The sequence below is a fragment of the Paroedura picta genome, chromosome 2 (assembly GCF_049243985.1).
Source record: "Paroedura picta isolate Pp20150507F chromosome 2, Ppicta_v3.0, whole genome shotgun sequence".
Taxonomy (NCBI): domain Eukaryota; kingdom Metazoa; phylum Chordata; class Lepidosauria; order Squamata; family Gekkonidae; genus Paroedura; species Paroedura picta.
Window position 1 is genome coordinate 37,679,565 of NC_135370.1, and position 18,158 is coordinate 37,697,722.

The 18,158-nt window shown below is 45.8% G+C and overlaps 1 protein-coding gene across 3 annotated transcripts in view; it reads left to right on the plus strand.

Annotated features, from left to right (window-relative positions):
• The window catches only part of ABCB11 (ATP binding cassette subfamily B member 11), a 107,549-nt gene that overhangs the window by 56,993 nt on the left and 32,398 nt on the right, over window positions 1-18,158 (plus strand). For all 3 annotated transcript variants that reach the window (XM_077319800.1, XM_077319799.1, XM_077319801.1), the window contains 8 exons: window positions 2,111-2,282; window positions 3,891-4,015; window positions 6,409-6,583; window positions 8,434-8,547; window positions 11,536-11,646; window positions 11,769-11,894; window positions 13,920-14,123; window positions 17,106-17,276. In XM_077319800.1, the coding sequence (XP_077175915.1) occupies window positions 2,111-2,282; window positions 3,891-4,015; window positions 6,409-6,583; window positions 8,434-8,547; window positions 11,536-11,646; window positions 11,769-11,894; window positions 13,920-14,123; window positions 17,106-17,276 (1,198 nt within the window). The remainder of the gene's footprint in view (window positions 1-2,110; window positions 2,283-3,890; window positions 4,016-6,408; window positions 6,584-8,433; window positions 8,548-11,535; window positions 11,647-11,768; window positions 11,895-13,919; window positions 14,124-17,105; window positions 17,277-18,158) is intronic.

Here is an 18,158-nt window from a genome sequence, read left to right on the forward strand (position 1 = left end):
CTAAGCTGATGTAGGCAGCAGCTGTGGACAGAGAGCAAAAGAGAAAAGGATAGTGCTGCTGCAAAAACAAAGGTCAAAAGGCCACTGCATGTCAATAAACCTGTAAGTGGGTGTTCCAAGGTTGGTGAGAAGGGAAGCCAGTGGGTAATGAAAAGGTGGAAACCCACAGTGATTAGCACTTAGATAGGTTGCTGTTCCACCTGGCCACTCCCCACAAGAGGAACACATACATGAAGCTGACTTATATGGAGTCAGACCACTGGTTGATCAAAATCATTGAGGTGACTTGACCATCCATGGTTGATCTTTTTCCTGTGGTCAGCCATAGAAGGTATTGGAAATTTGGAATCTGGTTGTGTTTTTTTTAATTACTGATTGACTGATGAATTATCAAAGGCTTTCACAGCCAGAGCCCATTGGTTGTTGTGGGTTTTCCAGGATGTGCGGCTGTGGTCTGGTCGACCACACAATGCGGAAAACTCACAACAGCCAGGTGGCTGATGTTTGTATTTTATTAGGATGTTTTATGTCTGTTAGCTACCTTAGGTGTTCTTTTAGAACAGAAAGTTGGGAAATAAATAAATAAATGTCAGTATTATTTACTGCTATTGGCAGTGGGTCTCTAGTGTCTCAGAGTAAAAAGCTGTCCTTGAAGAGTCCTTTTAAGTCAGGATTTTTCCACATACTCATTTTGCTTGCTTGCAAGTTCCTCTGTTTTTGGTGTGGGAGGGGAGGGATTTCTGTTCTGTGTGTGTTTTACTCCCTCTAGTGGTTGATTCAATATTACACCAGTTTATGTCCAGCATAAAAATATACAGTTTACTCTGTAGGGGGATACGCTGAGTATATTGATCGCCAGAGGGGGCCAAAGAAATGGAGAACAGTCACTCCTCCCCCACCCCCGCGCCCAAAGAAACAGGAACATACAAGCACACAAAATGAGAATGTGGAAACGCCCTGTGACTTAAAAGCTGCTTTGAACCATGGGGAAAAGCATGATATTAACATTTCAATAAATAAATAAATAAATTTATTTCACATGACCTTTTAAAACTGAAGATACTATGGTTGATCCTGGGACTTTCCGTATGCAAACCAGATGCCCTACCACTAAGTCACAGCCCCACCAGTGGTAATAGCTAAGGCCCTTTACAACATTGCCCCCTTGCAATTTTCTTTACCAAATGGAATACTAAAACTTGGAATGACCAGTTTCCAGAAGTGTAGAGGGGAGCCGTGTCTGAATATAGAACAATGACTGAGTTTGAAAAACTCCAGGTAGAAAGGGAAAGGTAAACAGAACAAAACATCTATCCTGGAAATCCAAGGGGATTTGGTGTATCTTCTGCTTAGTAAAATAACTGACTATAGGCAATAAATTGCCTCGTGGTTTCCCAACCCAGGAAAGAACATCAAATTTATTATAATTACTATTATTACTACTGTATCCTGCCCTTCCAACATTCAGGGTGGGTAACAACATAAAAACAAATACAGAAGTTAAAATTCAAGTGGGTAGCCGTGTCGGTCTGAAGCAGCAGAACAAAGGAGTCCATAGGCACCTTTAAGATCAACACAATTTTATTCAAGGTGTGAGCTTTTGTGTGTACACACACTTGTATCTGGAGAAGTGTACGTGCGCACGAAAGCTCATACCTTGAATAAGGCTGCCACTGGGCTCTACAAAAATTAAAATTTAGATATCCTAATTTATGCCCCCAACTAGAAACCTGACGGGGGAGGTTGTGGCCGGAGCTGATCTTCAGCATTTCCTTCTCCCTCCCTCTCCTAGCAGTGAGGCCAGCCATGTATGGTAGATGTTATTTTTAACCAGATTTAATTATAATTAAGGCAAAATGTGCTTTGGGCTGATCCTGCGTTGAGCAGGAGGTTGGACTAGATCAGGGGTAGTCAACCTGTGGTCCTCCAGATGTCCATGGACTACAATTTCCTTGAGCCCCTGCCAGTGTTTGCTGGCAGGGGCTCATGGGAATTGTAGTTCATGAACATCTGGAGGACCACAGGTGGACTACCCCTGGACTAGATGGCCTGTATGGCCCTTCCAACTCTATGATTCTATGATTCTACTTGCTTTTCTTGTTCCCCACAGTGACGTTAATAAAATCAACGACGCTATCGCTGACCAAGTAGCCATCTTCATCCAGCGCTTCACCACCTTTATTTGTGGATTCCTATTAGGGTTTGTCAGCGGCTGGAAGCTGACCTTGGTCATTATTGCCGTCAGTCCACTCATTGGGGTCGGAGCTGGGATAATTGGCCTGGTGAGGAGATGAAGCACTTAATCTCTACATCATTTTGAGGGGTAACGTAGTGATGGAGAACTAGACTCAGGTTTCTGACCCTGATGGAAACTCAGAACTACTCCATAGAACTATGCAGAATTGTTTACTATAAGTCACTGGTTTAATAGTCAATTTTTTAACCCCAGTGAAATGGACTACAATACATAAAGGCTGGTAGGGGGTCTGCTACCTCATTTGGTCCCTTCAATCTGTAGTGTCAGCGAGGCAGTAGAATTACTTTAGGCTCTGGATTTATAGTACAATCCTCTGCAGGGTTAGATCCATGGTAATCGCTAGGCTTAGAAGAATGGGGTGTGCATTTTTTAAATTGCTTTTTAAATTCGTCCTGTCCGAATCACCGGCTCAGTACAGAGGTTCGGGTTCCTGCAGTTTGGTTTCCCTGAATCCATTGGAGCCCGAGAAACAGCTGATGCTGCAGAGAGGTCTTGGGGACTGCTGGGCGGGGGGTCTCTAAATGTCTCTCCAGCATCCATTCAGGGAACCCAAATCGATTGCCGAATCAATTCGAGTTCAGCAAGTCAGTTCCAGAATAAAGAGGAGAAGCATGGCACAGATCAACAATCTTGGAAAACAACAACCCTAAATCCTTGGATATAACTCTGCTTAGGATTGCTACCGTTTGTGGTCTTAGGGTGCCCCCATTTAGGTGGGCATGTATATTTTAATTTCAAACCTACAGCCTAATTGGGTGGCCCTTCTGCTAAGCCTATGAGGTGTGGTCCCCAAAATTCCACCCTCAAGGTACTATTGTGAAAGGGTTTATGTGCCGTGAGCTCAGAAAGAAATAGAAAAGTTAGGGCTTTTTTTAATAGTATGAAAATTGAGAGGTGATGCATATGATACAGTAATGTGCAGCACATATAATCTAAGTGCATAAGGGTCAGCTGGTGTGGGTGTGACTACATATTAGTTTTTATGGTGTTACGTGACTTTCCACGGGTTTTGCTGCACAGCCGTAACATGGGGGCACTCTTCCGGAATTGGCTGTTAGATGAAGCAATGCATCCACCGTTTCTCTCATCTTTGCCTATAGATCAGGGGTAGTCAACCTGTGGTCCTCCAGATGTCCATGGACTACAATTCCCATGAGTCCCTGCCAGCAAATGCTGGCAGGGGCTCATGGGAATTGTAGTCCATGGACATTTGGAGGACCACTGGTTGACTACCCCTGCTACAGATGTCATCTCTGAAACTTGAAGCCAGCCCTTTGCTAAGCAACTGTTGCTTGAGCAAAGCACCTCAATATAGGAAGACAATGAGCTGCCCCATGACACCCCTAAACCTTGCCGTGTCCCAACCAGAAACTGAATTCTCTCCTAGAAACGACTGAGCACATAAGATTTCGAAGAGAATAATAACAGTGCAATGCGAAACACAGAAGTCAAGGGGCTTAGAAGGATGTAACTGCTTAGGATTGCACTGTAGGATTGCACTTACATGTAGCTGTGCCGTGTAACTGTTCACTTTCTAAACTTATGCTCTATCTGGTGTGAAAGCAAAGAGTTCTACTGCAGTGTACTAATAAGCCCCTCGCCGTATATAACGACTCTTCTGACGTGTTTTTAGGCTGTGGCAAAGTTGACGGGTCGAGAATTAAAGGCTTATGCAAAAGCTGGTGCCATTGCTGATGAAGTGCTATCCTCTATCCGAACCGTGGCTGCTTTCGGAGGGGAAGGAAAAGAAGTGGAAAGGTCGGTGCAGATAGGAAGCATTGGTCGCATGCCTAAAACCAACAAACAGGTCAAAGCGATTTGATGTACATCTTGTTTGTCTAAGCCAGCCCTTCTTAACCAGGGTTTCTTGGCAGCCCAGGAAGGGTTGCCTGAATGGGAGGGAATTAATTAATTTTAAACATATATTTTAAATTTGTTAAACATTTATTGGATTATATAACCATAGATGGTCATGTCGACCAGCCCCCCCCCCCAATGGCCAATGATGGGCCTGGAGGGGGTGAGAAGGGGAGGGGCTCCAGCTGGGCATGTACACCGCTATGCTTCCAAACTATATTTTGCATGATCACACCCCTTTAGGGGTTTCTTGAAGCCAGAAGGGGTTTCTCAATGGTAAAAAAGTTGAGAAAGGCTGGTCTAGGAGTAACAGACCAGTGTTTATAAATTGCAACAATGCAAAATAAGTGATAGTGTTTGGCTGAGTCTACCTTAGGGGAAAGAGCCTTTTGTGGCGCAGAGTGGTAAGGCAGCCGTCTGAAAGCTTTGCCCATGAGGCTGGGAGTTCAATCCCAGCAGCCGGCTCAAGGTTGACTCAGCCTTCCATCCTTCCGAGGTCGGTAAAATGAGTACCCAGCTTGCTGGGGGGTAAACGGTAATGACTGGGGAAGGCACTGGCAAACCACCCCATATTGAGTCTGCCAAGAAAACGCTGGAGGGCGTCACCCCAAGGGTCAGACATGACCCGATGCTTGCACAGGGGATACCTTTACCTTTACCTTAGGGGAGGTCCCCCGCTCGGCTGCTGTCTCGTCCTGTGCCACTAGTGGACCCAAATGCAGCTCCTGTACTTTGCTGGCACAGTCTGCCCTTTCCCCCTTGGAACATCCAGACAGTGGATCATTCCAGTTGAGCATTTCCAGGTCTGGAAGGATTTCAGTCTGCTGAGCGTGACTTTGTGACCTCTGCCTCCCCACTTCAGCCCCAAACGCCCTCCCCACAATACTTCTCCCAGGACAGCATTTGGAGGAGAGGGTTGGGGTACAGCAGGAGTCAAGAAGACCGGGCTTCCAGAAACTCTTCACTGGACCCCATCCAATTTTTATAGCTCCAATAGATCCTAGTTAAGCACAGCATATTTTTTATTTATAAAAAATGCTGTTCTCACTGTGTGTGATTAGAAGAGACCCGATTTTGAACTAATGAGGCTACTATCATAACATCTAGTTTCAATTTAAATCTCACAAGGTGGGACAGCAATGCAATATTGTGTTACCATGGCAGCAAAGCAAGCCCAAAGATTTGTCCCTGCCGTCTGTTTTGTTCCATCACATTTTGTTCTTGTGAAGTTTTTCACTTCCTGGTTTTCTTAAGTAAAACCTGTTCCTTCTGAAAGAGGGGCACATGTTCCTGCTCTGGGTATTGATGGAAGCTCCAGTCTGTGGGCTGTCTATCTTCCTGATATCTTCATGGGAGCCATCTTGGGGGCGTGGCTAAGAGCGGTGGCCTCTAATCTGGAGAACTGGGGTTGATTCCCTGCTCCTCCTCCACATGCAGCCAGCTGGGTGACTTTGGGCTAGTTAGTTTCTCTCAGAACTCTTTCTGCCCCACCTAGGGCATCGGTTGTGGAGAGAAGAAGGGAAGGAGATTGTGAACTGCTTTGAGACACCTTTTGATAGTAAATAAGCAGGGTAGAAAAACAACAGCTCTTCTTCTTCTTGGACACATTCCCACGCTCACTCTTGATTTGTAGTTCCCTGGGCCCTTTTCTTCATTACAAACCCACACAAAGATGGAATTGTTGCACCTCTGTGCCCCTTGGTTCGAAATGATTTCCCCTGCCAGCTTCTTTCAGTATAAACAAAATCCAGCTGCTTCACCTGCCTCCTAGTTCATGATACTCTCTCAAGAATCCCCATTCTTCTCCCCGCCCAACATACTCCAGAAAGTTTTTCGGGGACAGTCTGGGTGCAAGGACACAGTGATGCTAAATGGGCTTTTGTTGGGGGTGGGGGGGGGGAACAATCTATACTCAGTTCATAAAGGAGGGACTTATGGCAGATGGATTCAGGTTAGCACTGGGGCAACACAGGAAGGAAATGTAGCAATTGTCCACCAGGCACTGCATCTGGAGTACCCGTTCTCCCCTACATTGCACTCAGCTGTATTCTTACATTAGCAACCACATCAGCTTGAGGGTCAGTCAAGACGCAGCATGCTTGCAGTGCTCATTCAGAGTATGGAGCATCAAGGGTTAAGGTGCTGCAAGGGGAAAGTGCTCATGCAATGCATTCCTCTCCCACACTGGCATCACCCCCCCCCCCCCAAACACTGGGGCAAGTTGTTTCATTCTTTTACCTTTTATTATTCTCAAACGCATATCTTCAATGATCCTATTTTTTCTTCTTCTACAGATACGACAGAAACCTAGTTTTTGCCCAGAACTGGGGAATCAGAAAAGGGATAATCATGGGCTTTTTCACTGGTTACATTTGGTTCATTATTTTCATGTGTTATGCGCTAGCCTTTTGGTATGGGTCAAAACTTGTCCTTGAGCAACATGAGTATTCTCCTGGCACACTTTTACAGGTAATGGCTTTCTAAAGTCCTTCCCTGACCCCCTGTTGTTCAGCCTCTGGATATGCATTTTTGGGGTAGGGCATCCACCATCAGAAGTGTTGGTGTTTCTGGCCTATTCACAAATTTGATGCACCAGCTGCGAATTGTTATAAATTGTTGAATGAGGCTTTGTAACGCAGGCTGTGTTGATAATATTTTTATAGTTGGTTGAGAGACATTAGAGACTTAACAAGAAGTGCTCTTAAAATGCCTTTTTATAAAAGTCATACTTAATATATTCAAGATCAAGTCTTAAAACCTAGGATGAAAACACTGGAGGGGCCTAAATGCCCCCCTCCTTCCACATCTATTTGTGATGATACTGGCTTCCTGACAAACAAATGGATGGGGGAGACAAGGATTGCATTTGACTAAAAATACAGGGATCCTGCCTAACCTGAGCAGCGCCATGACCTCAGGCTAGAGTTCCTATTTGCCTGCTTATGGTGGAAGACCTCCAGCCAATTGTAGCCCTTGCTCACCAATGCTCAGTTGATTGGTGGGTGGAAACTGGGGCTCAAGGGGGTGCATGTAATTGTCTTGGGGAGAAAATTAAGAAGAAAAATAAGGCCTTGTGTAGTTACAGGAAGTTCTGACCGTAGAGTTCCTGACAATTCCTAGAGTTATCCAGAAGTGACACAGGTACCTCTACCAATCATCATAAACTCTATGACAATGTTGCCAAGTCCTTCAGAGCAGCTAGTGGGGAATTGGAGGGTAGGGTTCTGTTACCAGGAATGTGAAGGAATCCTGGACATAAGCACAAGGTGCCTATGTGACCTGGACATGATGTAGACACATCATAGAATCATAGAGTTAGAAGGGGCCATACAGGCCATCTAGTCCAACCCCCTGTTCAATGCAGGATCAGCCCAAAGCATCAGGGAGCAGTGCTCTGGATTTTTGCCCCCAAACCAGAACGTCCTTCCAATGTCCCTGACATGTCTATGTCACTTCCAGGTTGTGTAGCTATGTTTGATTTATTTTCAGTGTTGCTGCTTGGGAGCGGGGGGGGGGGATTCTCTTCACCAGCAATCTGGCCACTGGTGTAAAGGTAGGGGCTATAAATGAGAGACTCTTGCCCCCACTGAATGTCTGGGGTCCCTCATGACACTGCCTAGCAACCCAGTCTTGCCCTTCCCTAATTGGCTCAAAGAGGGTGACATTAAAGTTTTAGATTCAAATGGGTAGCCGTGTTGGTCTGAAGGAGCACAATAAAATCAGAGTCCTGGAGCGCCTTTTCGAGTGCAGGTGCTCTGACGTCTTGCACTCGAAAGCTCACGCCCTGAATAAATCTTTGTTGGTCTTGAAGGTGCTGCTGGACTCTGATTTTATCAAAGTTTTAAAACAACAAATTACAAATACATTACAATAAAAACAATTATGAATTCAGTTTACGTTTTAAAAATTGTATTGAAAGCCCCCTTGTTGTGATTAGAGTCTTACCGGAGAGGGGGTTGGTCGGTGTTTGGGTGGGAGGCCAGCATCATGTGACGTTAATTTCCTGGCCTCACCTGTAAGCTTGGCGGATCACGCTGTGGATCTGACTCGTCCTTATTACGGTGAAATCCGAAATCTATTTGTGCATGATCATTCTGTACTTTTAATTGCTTCCTGTGTCAAATTGACACTTTTTGACAGTTGTATTCCCATCTGTACACTCCTTAGTATTTTTCATGAGGTGTAAAGATTTGTCTGTGTTCCAAAAATAATCCCCAATGACTCCTATCATTTTCAACTTTTAATTTAGATTCTGTATCAAAGCTTTTTTTCTTTTAAAGAAAAGATCCAGGGAAAACATAATTGCTTGTGCTTTTCAGGTTTTCTTCGGTGTTCTAGTGGGTGCCTTAAATCTCGGCCAAGCGGCTCCTTGTCTGGAGGCCTTTGCTACCGGCCGCGGGGCTGCCACAAACATCTTTGAGACAATCGATAAAGTGAGTAGCTAATGGCATAAGGCTGCCAGCTTTGCTTTGTTCGCAGTAGGGATTCATAGTTTTTATTATTATTATTATTTATTTGATTTATATACCGCCTTCCCTGGAGGCTCATATTTTAGGCTCCAATCCACAGTGCAAAGGATAAATGTTGTGGTGATTGAGGAAAGAGAGGACGTTATTCATTGTCAAGAAGAAGGAGAAGGGGAGAAGGAGAAGGAGAAGGAGAAGGAGAAGGAGAAGGAGAAGGAGAAGGAGAAGGAGAAGGAGAAGGAGAAGGAGAAGGAGAAGGAGAAGAAAAGTTCTTACATGATTCTTACATTTTCTCTACCAGAAGGAATCTCAAAGTGGCCTTCCCTTCCCTTTCCCCACGACAGACACCCTGTGAGGGAGGTGAGGCTGAGGGAGCCCTGATATTACTGCTTGGTCAGAACAGCTCTTTCAGGGCTGTGGCCCAAGATCACCTGTCTGCATGTGGAGGAGGAGCGGAGAATCAGACCTGGCTTGCCAGATTATAAATCGGCACTCCTAATCACTACACCAAGCTGGCCAAATCCCATCCTGCCAGTGAATTCTGAAAGAATGCATTCATCCAAGTGATGCTTCAAAATGATTCGCTGATGAATATTCACAAGTATCTCTGGTCCCTAATATTTCTCTATTAGGCCAATCGGGCTATTTGCAGTCGAGTAGTTTCAGTAACTGCCGCTACAATCTCTACAGCACTCGAATGAAATGAGCACGGAAGCTCAGATAAGAATTTTAATACTTTGGGTAGAAAGAGAACGGCAAGGTCAAAATGTTCAACAAATCTCCCCGTGTAATTCCATCAGCATCAATGAACAACGTTTGTAGAAGCTGGCCTAACTTGTCTACTTTTTAAATCCTTACTTAGCTAAAAGGGTTTTTTTTATGGCAAGATGTAAATAGAGAGCGCTGTGTGTGCAGCAAGGGGAAATATGTTTGCTGTCATGTACTTAACATTCTCTTTGAACTATCAACAGGACAACATAAGCAGAATTATACCCTTCGCATAAGAGCCTCTTGTGGCGCAGAGTGGTAAGGCAGCAGACATGCAGTCTGAAAGCTCTGCCCATGAGGCTGGGAGTTCGATCCCAGCAGCCAGCTCAAGGTCGACTCAGCCTTCCATCCTTCCGAGGTTGGTAAAATGAGTACCCAGCTTGCTGGGGGGGTCAACGGTAATGACTGGGGAAGGCACTGGCAAACCACCCCGTATTGAGCCTGCCAGGAAAACGCTGGAGGGCGTCACCCCAAGGGTCAGACATGACTCGGTGCTGGCACAGGGGATACCTTCTCTGACTGCCATGAGCATGTGCTAATAATGACTGTCCCAGCACCCCATCTCCTCTGGTGCCCTCCAGATGGGGCTTAGACTTCTCCTAGGGAGGCCAACTTCTGGGTGGTACGTTGGGATCCCCTGGAATTACAGCTCATTCCAGACTACACAGATCAGTTCCCCCTGGAGAAAAGGGATGCTCTGGAGGGTGGACTCTCTAGAATTGTCCCCCATTGAGGTCCCTGTCCTCTCCAGGCTCCATCTCCAAATCTCTAGGAGTTTTCTAACCTGGATCTGGCAACCCTAAGCTCTTCTGGAACGGCGTCTGGTCTCCAGAGATCAGTTCCCTAGGATAAAATGAAGACTTCCGAGGACAGACTCTACGGCAGGGGTGACCAAACCATGGCTTTCCAGATATCTATAGACTACACTTCCCATGAGCCCCTGCAAGCATGTACCAGCAAGGGCTCATGGGAGTTGGAGTGTATAGACATCTGGAGAGTCACAGTCTGGCCACCCCTCCTCTATGGAATTAAGTCTCCACTAAACTCCTTCCCCAAACTCCACCATCCCCTTGTAAGGCCTCCACATCCCCATGTAATTTTGTTGACGCACACTGTGGATTTCGTGGTTCATAGCTTATCTTTCAGCTGCTACACTGTGCCCACAAACTCTAAATAATGTTTTGTGATGCTACACTTCCGTAGAGGTCTTGCTACACCTCCACCCATTTTGGCTAGCTAAACCTCTGCAGATGAGTATACTAGGACCAATCAGATATCCATGTCATCACTTTGGACTCATGATTACATATTAACCCTACTCTCTCTTTTTTTACATCTTCTGTCAAGCAGATTCCACAGCCATACCTGGGAAATGATAAATGATGGTACCACAGTATATGCTGTACATTTCATAGAGCCAGCTTGGTGTAGGGGTTAGGAATACAGACTTCTAATCTGGCAAGCCAGGTTTGATTCCGTGTGCAACCAGATGGGAGACCGTGGGCTCGCTGTTTTGACCAAGCAGTAATATCAGGGCTGTCTCAGCCTCACCTACCTCACAGGGTATCTGTTGTGGGGAGAGGAATGGGAAGGTGAATATAAGCCACTTTGAGACTCCTTCAGGTAGAGAAAAGCAGCATATAAGAACCAACTCCTCTTCCTCTTCCTCTTCCAATACCTGGCCCCAAAGTGCAGTTGGCCCTAGTTCCAGCCAGATGGAATGAGTTGCCAGCTGAGATCCAAGTTCCAAAGGGCCTGCAAGATGGCACTCCTCCCCCAGGTTTATAGTTGAGGCCAATGCAAGCACATCATGACATCAGGAAGCCCCACCCCCCATCCCGGTCTCCTTCTCCATCTTGAAATCTGAAATCTGGTTATATGATCGGTGCCAGAATTTTTCTGACCTACTGGTCAGATCTGGGACAGTCAAGTGTTTTTTTTTTTTTTAGGTTAAGAATGTATTAAATAACTTTTGAATTTATTTTATCAATTTTATTTCTTTTATTATATTTCTATACCGCCCTCCCGTGAATGTTTTTATATTTACTTTGTATATCTGTTTTATCGATGTTAGCCGCCCCAGGCCTGTCCTACGGAGGGGCAGCCAATAAATCTAATAAATAAGAATAAAATGTTTTGTTATTCTTTTAAGAGGCCAACCAAGTAACATACTGCGTTCCTCCCCAGGAACCCACCATCGATTGCATGTCAGAAAGCGGCTACAAGCTGGATAAAGTTAGAGGTGAAATTGAATTGCATAACGTGACATTCTACTATCCATCCAGACCCGAAGTCAAGGTAAGTGGTCCATCTTGCTGTTGCAGTATCCCCTCCAGATAGCACTCCCAGGACCAACGGTAACATTTTCCATGTATTGCATCCCCCCCCTCTTTTTTATTTTTATTTTTTTACATTTCCAGATTTTAGATAAACTCAGCATGGTTGTCAAAGCAGGGGAAATGACAACTTTTGTCGGCCCTAGTGGAGCTGGGAAGAGTACGACCGTGCAGCTCATCCAACGATTCTATGACCCGAACGAAGGCATGGTGAGAACTTGACCCAGCCTTGTTGTCACACCATTTTCCTTTCTCATTTTAATCCAGTGCACTTTGGGTTGATATCCATTCTCTGATGCATTCAGCTGGACCTTTGAGGTGCGGACCAAGTGATATGTGCTCCAAGATCAGGTCAAGGAAGAGAGCAATAGTTGAAGGCGTAAATGGGAGAGAAGACTGAATGCTTCCATTGGAAGTAATGTGGTCTTGCATGTAGCCTAGAGACAGCTCTGGATGATGGGGAAGAGAAGGGGAGATAGCTGGACCTACAATGAGATTGCTGTAGTCCCTTGTTTTCAAAAAAGGTTACAATTGGTATATAGGGGAGGGGCTGTGGCGTAGTGGTAGAACATCTCTTGCTTTGCTTGCAGGAGGTCTCGTTCAGTTTCCAGATGAAGCAGAAGCTGATGTGAAAGACACCAGAGAGCAGTTTCCAGTAAAATGATCTTGATAGACCAGTATCTGGTCATTCAGTATCTGGCAGGTTTTTGAGTGCATAGTTTCTTACAATCTCAACAGATAATTTATTTTTTTTAATGAATTAAAATATTTGTAACTACCTTGCCACCCAATCTTAGCATAAAGCGTACAGTAGTGATTAAGAGCAGCAGCTTCTAATCTGGCGAGCCGGGTTTGATTCCCCGTTCCTCCACATGCAGCCAGCTGGGTGACCTTGGGCTGGCCACAGCACTGATAAAGCTGTTCTGACCGAGCAGTGATATCAGGGCTCTCTCAGCCTCTCCTACCTCACAGGGTGTCTGTTGCAGGGAGAGGAAGGGAAGGCGACTGTAAGCTGCTTTGAGCCTCCTTCGGGTAGGGAAAAGCAGGGTATAAAAGCCAACTCTGTTTCTTTTTCTTCAAGCTGTCTCAGCCCCACCTACTTCACAGGGCATCTGTTGTGGGGAGAGGAAGGGAAGGCATTTGTTAGCCACTTTAGGACTCCGTCAGACAGTGAAAAGTGGAGTATAAAAGCCAACTCTTCTTCCTTTTCAAATGGTGGGTAGGGCTGTATTGTTACCAAATTAGGTTTCTTTGCACTGTAGCTGAATACAACTTGTTCCTGTAGAAGCCTTAACATTTTTGTACATAAATGGATGCAATGAGTACATTACATTCCTGCAGCATTTGGGCCAAAGCAATTCCTAAGGAAAAGTGTTCAACCTTAGGAAATGTAGCACAGATTAACCTCTCAGCAAACCCACTTCTATGGAACGATGTTTGCCGATTTCACTGAGACTGACTTACACATTCAGGGTTGATGGATCTGAGATGGATTCTCATGCAGCCTTTCAAAATTTAAGCATGGAGGCCTTCTATGAATGATTCCCCTGCCCAGATGTGAGATCGCCAGGCGATATCTATTGCTCCCTCTCAAACAGACCCCATTTCTTGGTCTCAGCTTCCTTTATTTTGCTGTTGTGGGGAGAGGAAAGGGAAGGTGACTGTAAGCCGCTTTGAGACTCCTCCTGGTAGAGAAAAGCGCATATAAGAACCAACTCTTCTTCTTTGTTGGAAGAAGAAGGTGGGGGGGGGCTGGACTGGATGGCCCGTTGTGGTCTCTTCAATCCCGGTGTGATTCTGATTCTGAAATATCAGCAACCCGACAAACAGGCTGTGACTGGTGTTTTCTTTACAAATACTCTTGTTGCATAAGCATGATCTCAAGCAATTGAGACTATCTCTACCTAAGTTGCTCCGAATCCAACCAGCTCTTCCTTGTTTTGATAGCTCTCCAAGCAAATCTGGCCACAACAGAAGTTACTTCTGTGCTTTTGTCTGACGACATGTCTGTGATTGCCTCTGAGTTGGGCTTATTCTGTTATTTAAAACTCCCCTGTGAGTTTTAAAACTAGAATGATTCTTATAGCTGGAATGTTTTTATCTTTTATAATATTTTAGTTATCAATGATTCTTTTATCTTGTTAATGCCAGATGTTTTTATGTATCTTGTAATTTGACTACTGGTCTAGTACCGTAATAATAAAGAAATACAAATGACTGACTCTTTTTGCATAGATCACTCTGGATGGGCATGACATCCGCTCCCTTAATATTCAGTGGCTGCGCTCTTTGATCGGCATCGTCGAGCAGGAACCGGTCCTGTTTGCAACCACCATCGCAGAAAACATTCGGTATGGCCGGGACGATGCGACCATGGAAGACATCATCGGGGCAGCTAAAGAAGCCAACGCCTACAACTTCATCATGGATTTGCCTTTGGTAAAATGCATTTCACGACATCTGAATGGGACTGCATGCCTCTTACACTGGGGGGACGGGGACGGGGACGGGAGACCTCCGCAGTGTATAATGCCATCAAATTGAACCTCCAAAGCTGCAATTTTCTCTCAGATCTGGAGATATGTTGCAATTCCAGGAGATCTATGAGGGCCTACATAGATGCTGGCAGCCCTACACCATAGGCCATGTTGATGGCGTTAAAAGGCTAGGATCCTGAGAGCTAGCGTGGCATAGTAGTTAAGAGTAGCAGCTTCTAATCTGGGGAGCCAGGTTTGAGTCCCCGCTCATCCCGACCCACAGCCATCTGGGTGACCTTGGGATCACCACAGCACTGATAAAGCTATTCTGACCGAGCAGGAATATCAGGGCTCTCTCAGCCTCACCTCCCTCACAGGGTGTCTGTTGTGGGGAGAGGAAAGGGAAGGTGACTGTAAGCTGCTTTGAGATTCCTTTGGGTAAAGTGGCATTTAAGAACCAACTCTTCTTCTTTAGCAATATCAGGGCTGTCTCAGCCTCACCTCCCTCACAGGGTGTCTGTTGTGGGGAGAGGAAAGGAAAGGCAAATATAAGTCACTTTGAGACTCCTTCAGGCACCCTTCAAGTGAGTGCCTTTTATATCTTCAAGTGGGGTATAAAAAACAATTGTTCCTCTTTTGTTTGCATTTTTTTTCAAGTGGAGAGGAAGAAAGGGCAGGGTCAGGTCCCCTGGCTTCCTGGGTACAGGTCAGTGGTGTGTTCATCTACCATCTGCACATCCATGGGATCTTTCCTGAGCATTTCCCTCTCAGCAGCTTCCTCTGTGGAATCCTCAAGCTGCCTTTTTAATTTCGATTGAGTTTGAAGCAGATTGGGGGGTTTGATGTGGGAACTGCTGAGAAAGAAATTGTGGCTGAGACCAGCATACTTATGTGCCAGCCTCTATTTGTCTTAAGTTTCTCATTCAGAAGCCTGGTAGAGCAGCTGAAAAGGTCATTTGTTTGCCTTTAGGACGACAGAGAAGTAAATCTTCAGAAATCTTCAGAAATCCAAGTGTCCTTGGATTACTGTAGACTTTTTTAGTCTGGGTAGCAAACAGCATGTCAAGTGATGTGTATGTATATGTTTGTATGCATATCAGAGGCTGATGAAAAGACAAATCCAATCTCAGGTTAACGATATCTGTAGACTTTTCTCTCTTTGTATTGCTGTCAAGTCACAGATGACTTACGGTTACACTAGAATTTTCAATACAAGTGGCGTTCAAAGGAGATTTGTAATTGCCTTCTTTGAGGTGCAGTGACCCTGCTATTCCTTCATGGTCTCCCATCCAAACACTCTCCAGAATCAACCCTGCTCAGCTTCTGTGATAGAATAAGATTGGGTTAACCTGGGCTATTCAAATCAGTGTACCTGTAGCTTTCCAGGTGTCTAAATATCTGGGCATCTCGTACACCTCGCATTCCATGCTCAGTCTTGAGTGTTTAAAGACTCAACTCAATCCAAAGACTCTTGGGTAGGGAGGCGAGGAAATTTTGCTGTCTAAATCATTGCATGTCAAAGTCATAGCAATCTTTTCTTTGGTTAAATGTACCATTGGCCTGATTTGGCACAAAGCAGCACCTTAATATTTGAGAGAAGGGCTCTCCAGCCTGGTTGAGCCTGTGGGCCCTTGAATGTAGCAGGCACCACCAGAAAAGGCCTGACCTGGGGAGCAATCATGCATGTGAAAAGGTAATGTGCAATTCAGCAGACAGCTGTGCTTCCCACTCTTCCTTCTCCTCACCCTTTCCCCCTCCCTTCTCCCCAGTTGGGGCCACACACAACCACCCTCCAGAGAAAGAGTCCAATTAGAGTGTTTTATGAAGTCATCTGTCAACATGACAGACCACGTGGGCCAGACAGGCACTATGCTGAGTATAATTTTCTTAAGGTCTTTTCATGTTCTGAGGAAACGGAATATATTTTTAAAATTATTTTCAGATTTTTAGACTGCCACTCCCAAAAATACCGGCTTGTGGTGGTTTAAAGGTAAAGGCATCCCCTGTGCAAGCACCGGATCATGTCTGACCCTTGGGGTGACGCCCTTCAGCGTTTTCATGGCAGACTCAATACGGGGTGGTTTGCCAGTGCCTTCCCCAGTCATTACCGTTTACCCCCCAGCAAGCTGGGTACTCATTTTACCCACCTCGGAAGGATGGAAGGCTGAGTCAACCTTGAGCCGGCTGCTGGAATTGAACTCCCAGCCTCATGGGCAGAGCTTTCAGACGGCTGCCTTACCACTCTGCGCCACAAGAGGCTCTTGTGGTGGTTTCCATGAATCTAAAATGAGTGCTGGATTGGGGCTGCCTCAGTGACAGATAGTTTCAGGGTGGTCCAAATGCCCCCCCCCCCAAGAGACAGAACCGAAGCAGCCACCTCAATGCAGCTGTTTAAAATTTAAAGGGAATTTATGTTTTCACACCTTTCCCGGGGCCTAGAGGGTGGAAGTTTAAATTACACTTATCAAACTTTCAGGGTCGCTCCAGGAGGGTCTTCCCTGACTCCCCTCCAAGTTTCAAAAAATATTGGATGAAGGTGTCTAATCCTAGGGGCTCCAAAAGAGGGTGCCCCCATCCACTCCATTATATCCAATGGGACAGACTCTCCGTTGGATATAATGGAGAGGTGGGGGCATGCCCTGTTGGAGCCCCTAGGACTGGACCCCCTGGTCCAATCTTCTTGAAACATGGAGGGGAGTCAGGGAAGGCCCTCCGGAACTACCCTGAAAGCTTGATGGGTGTAACTTAAACTCCCACTTCCACAAGCGCCGGGAAATGCAGGAAAGCAAGAATTCCAAGGAAAGCGGTCCCTTTAAATTTTAAACTGTCCAAAGTGGTTGCCATACTTTAGCGGTTCCACTTCCTTGGAGCAAGCATCGGGCAGACACACCAGCGGAGCCAGACGCAGCCTCCTTTACTCACTTTCACGTTCTCCCCATTTTAGCAATTTGACACCCTTGTCGGAGAAGGCGGCGGCCAAATGAGCGGAGGCCAGAAGCAAAGGATCGCCATCGCTCGAGCCTTGGTTCGAAACCCTAAGATCCTGCTCCTGGACATGGCTACTTCTGCACTGGATAATGAAAGTGAAGCGACCGTTCAAGAAGCTCTTCACAAGGTGTGACACGTTTCGTGGTCAGACGTCTTTTTCCAGCCGTTCCCTAACCCCGAAGAGGAGAGCGTTGGTTCTCTCCTGGTGGGGTTTTTTAGGCAGAGGCTCTCTTGGGGGTCCTCTAGCCTCGTGCTTGCCAGGCAAGGGAGAAGGGCTGAACTAGATGGCCCCTCCAACTCTATGATCCCATGAAGATAGTTAATGGTAATGTCTTGGGGTCAGTCTTCTCACTGGTTTTTAGAGTGATGATCTGAGATACAAAAGCTAATCCAACGGTTCATGCTCCAATATGCAAATGGCCTCCTTTGGTGCATGTAACATCTTGCAAGGCCGCCATTATGAACCAAAAGCTCCAGGTGTGCATGAGATCTCTGGTCTCATAAGGAATTGGGGAATTGATGTATAGCAGTTTGAACCTTACATGCACCCATCTATGAGATGGGAAGGAGGTGGCCAGCATGGTGTAGGGGTTAAAGAACAGCAGATTCTAATTTGGAGAACTGGGGTTGATTCCCCACTCTACCACATGCAGACAGCTGGGTGACCTTGGGCTAGTCACAGTTCTCCTAGGGCTGTTCTCACAGGCCAGTTCTCTTAGAGCTCTCTCGGCCCCACCTACCTCACATGGTATTTGTTGTGTTTGTAAGGCGATTTGGGAATCCTTCAGGTAGTGAAAAGTGAGGTGTATATATATAAAAAACAGCTCTTTCTCTCAAATGAGCCAGCATGGTGTAGTGGTTAAGAGTAGTGGCTTCTAATCTGTTGAGCAGGGTTTGATTACCCGCTCCTCCACATGCAGCCAGCTGGGTGACCTTGGGCCAGTCACAGTTCTGCTAGAGCTGTTCTCAGAATCCAATAATGCCAGGGCTCTCTCAGCCTTATCTAACT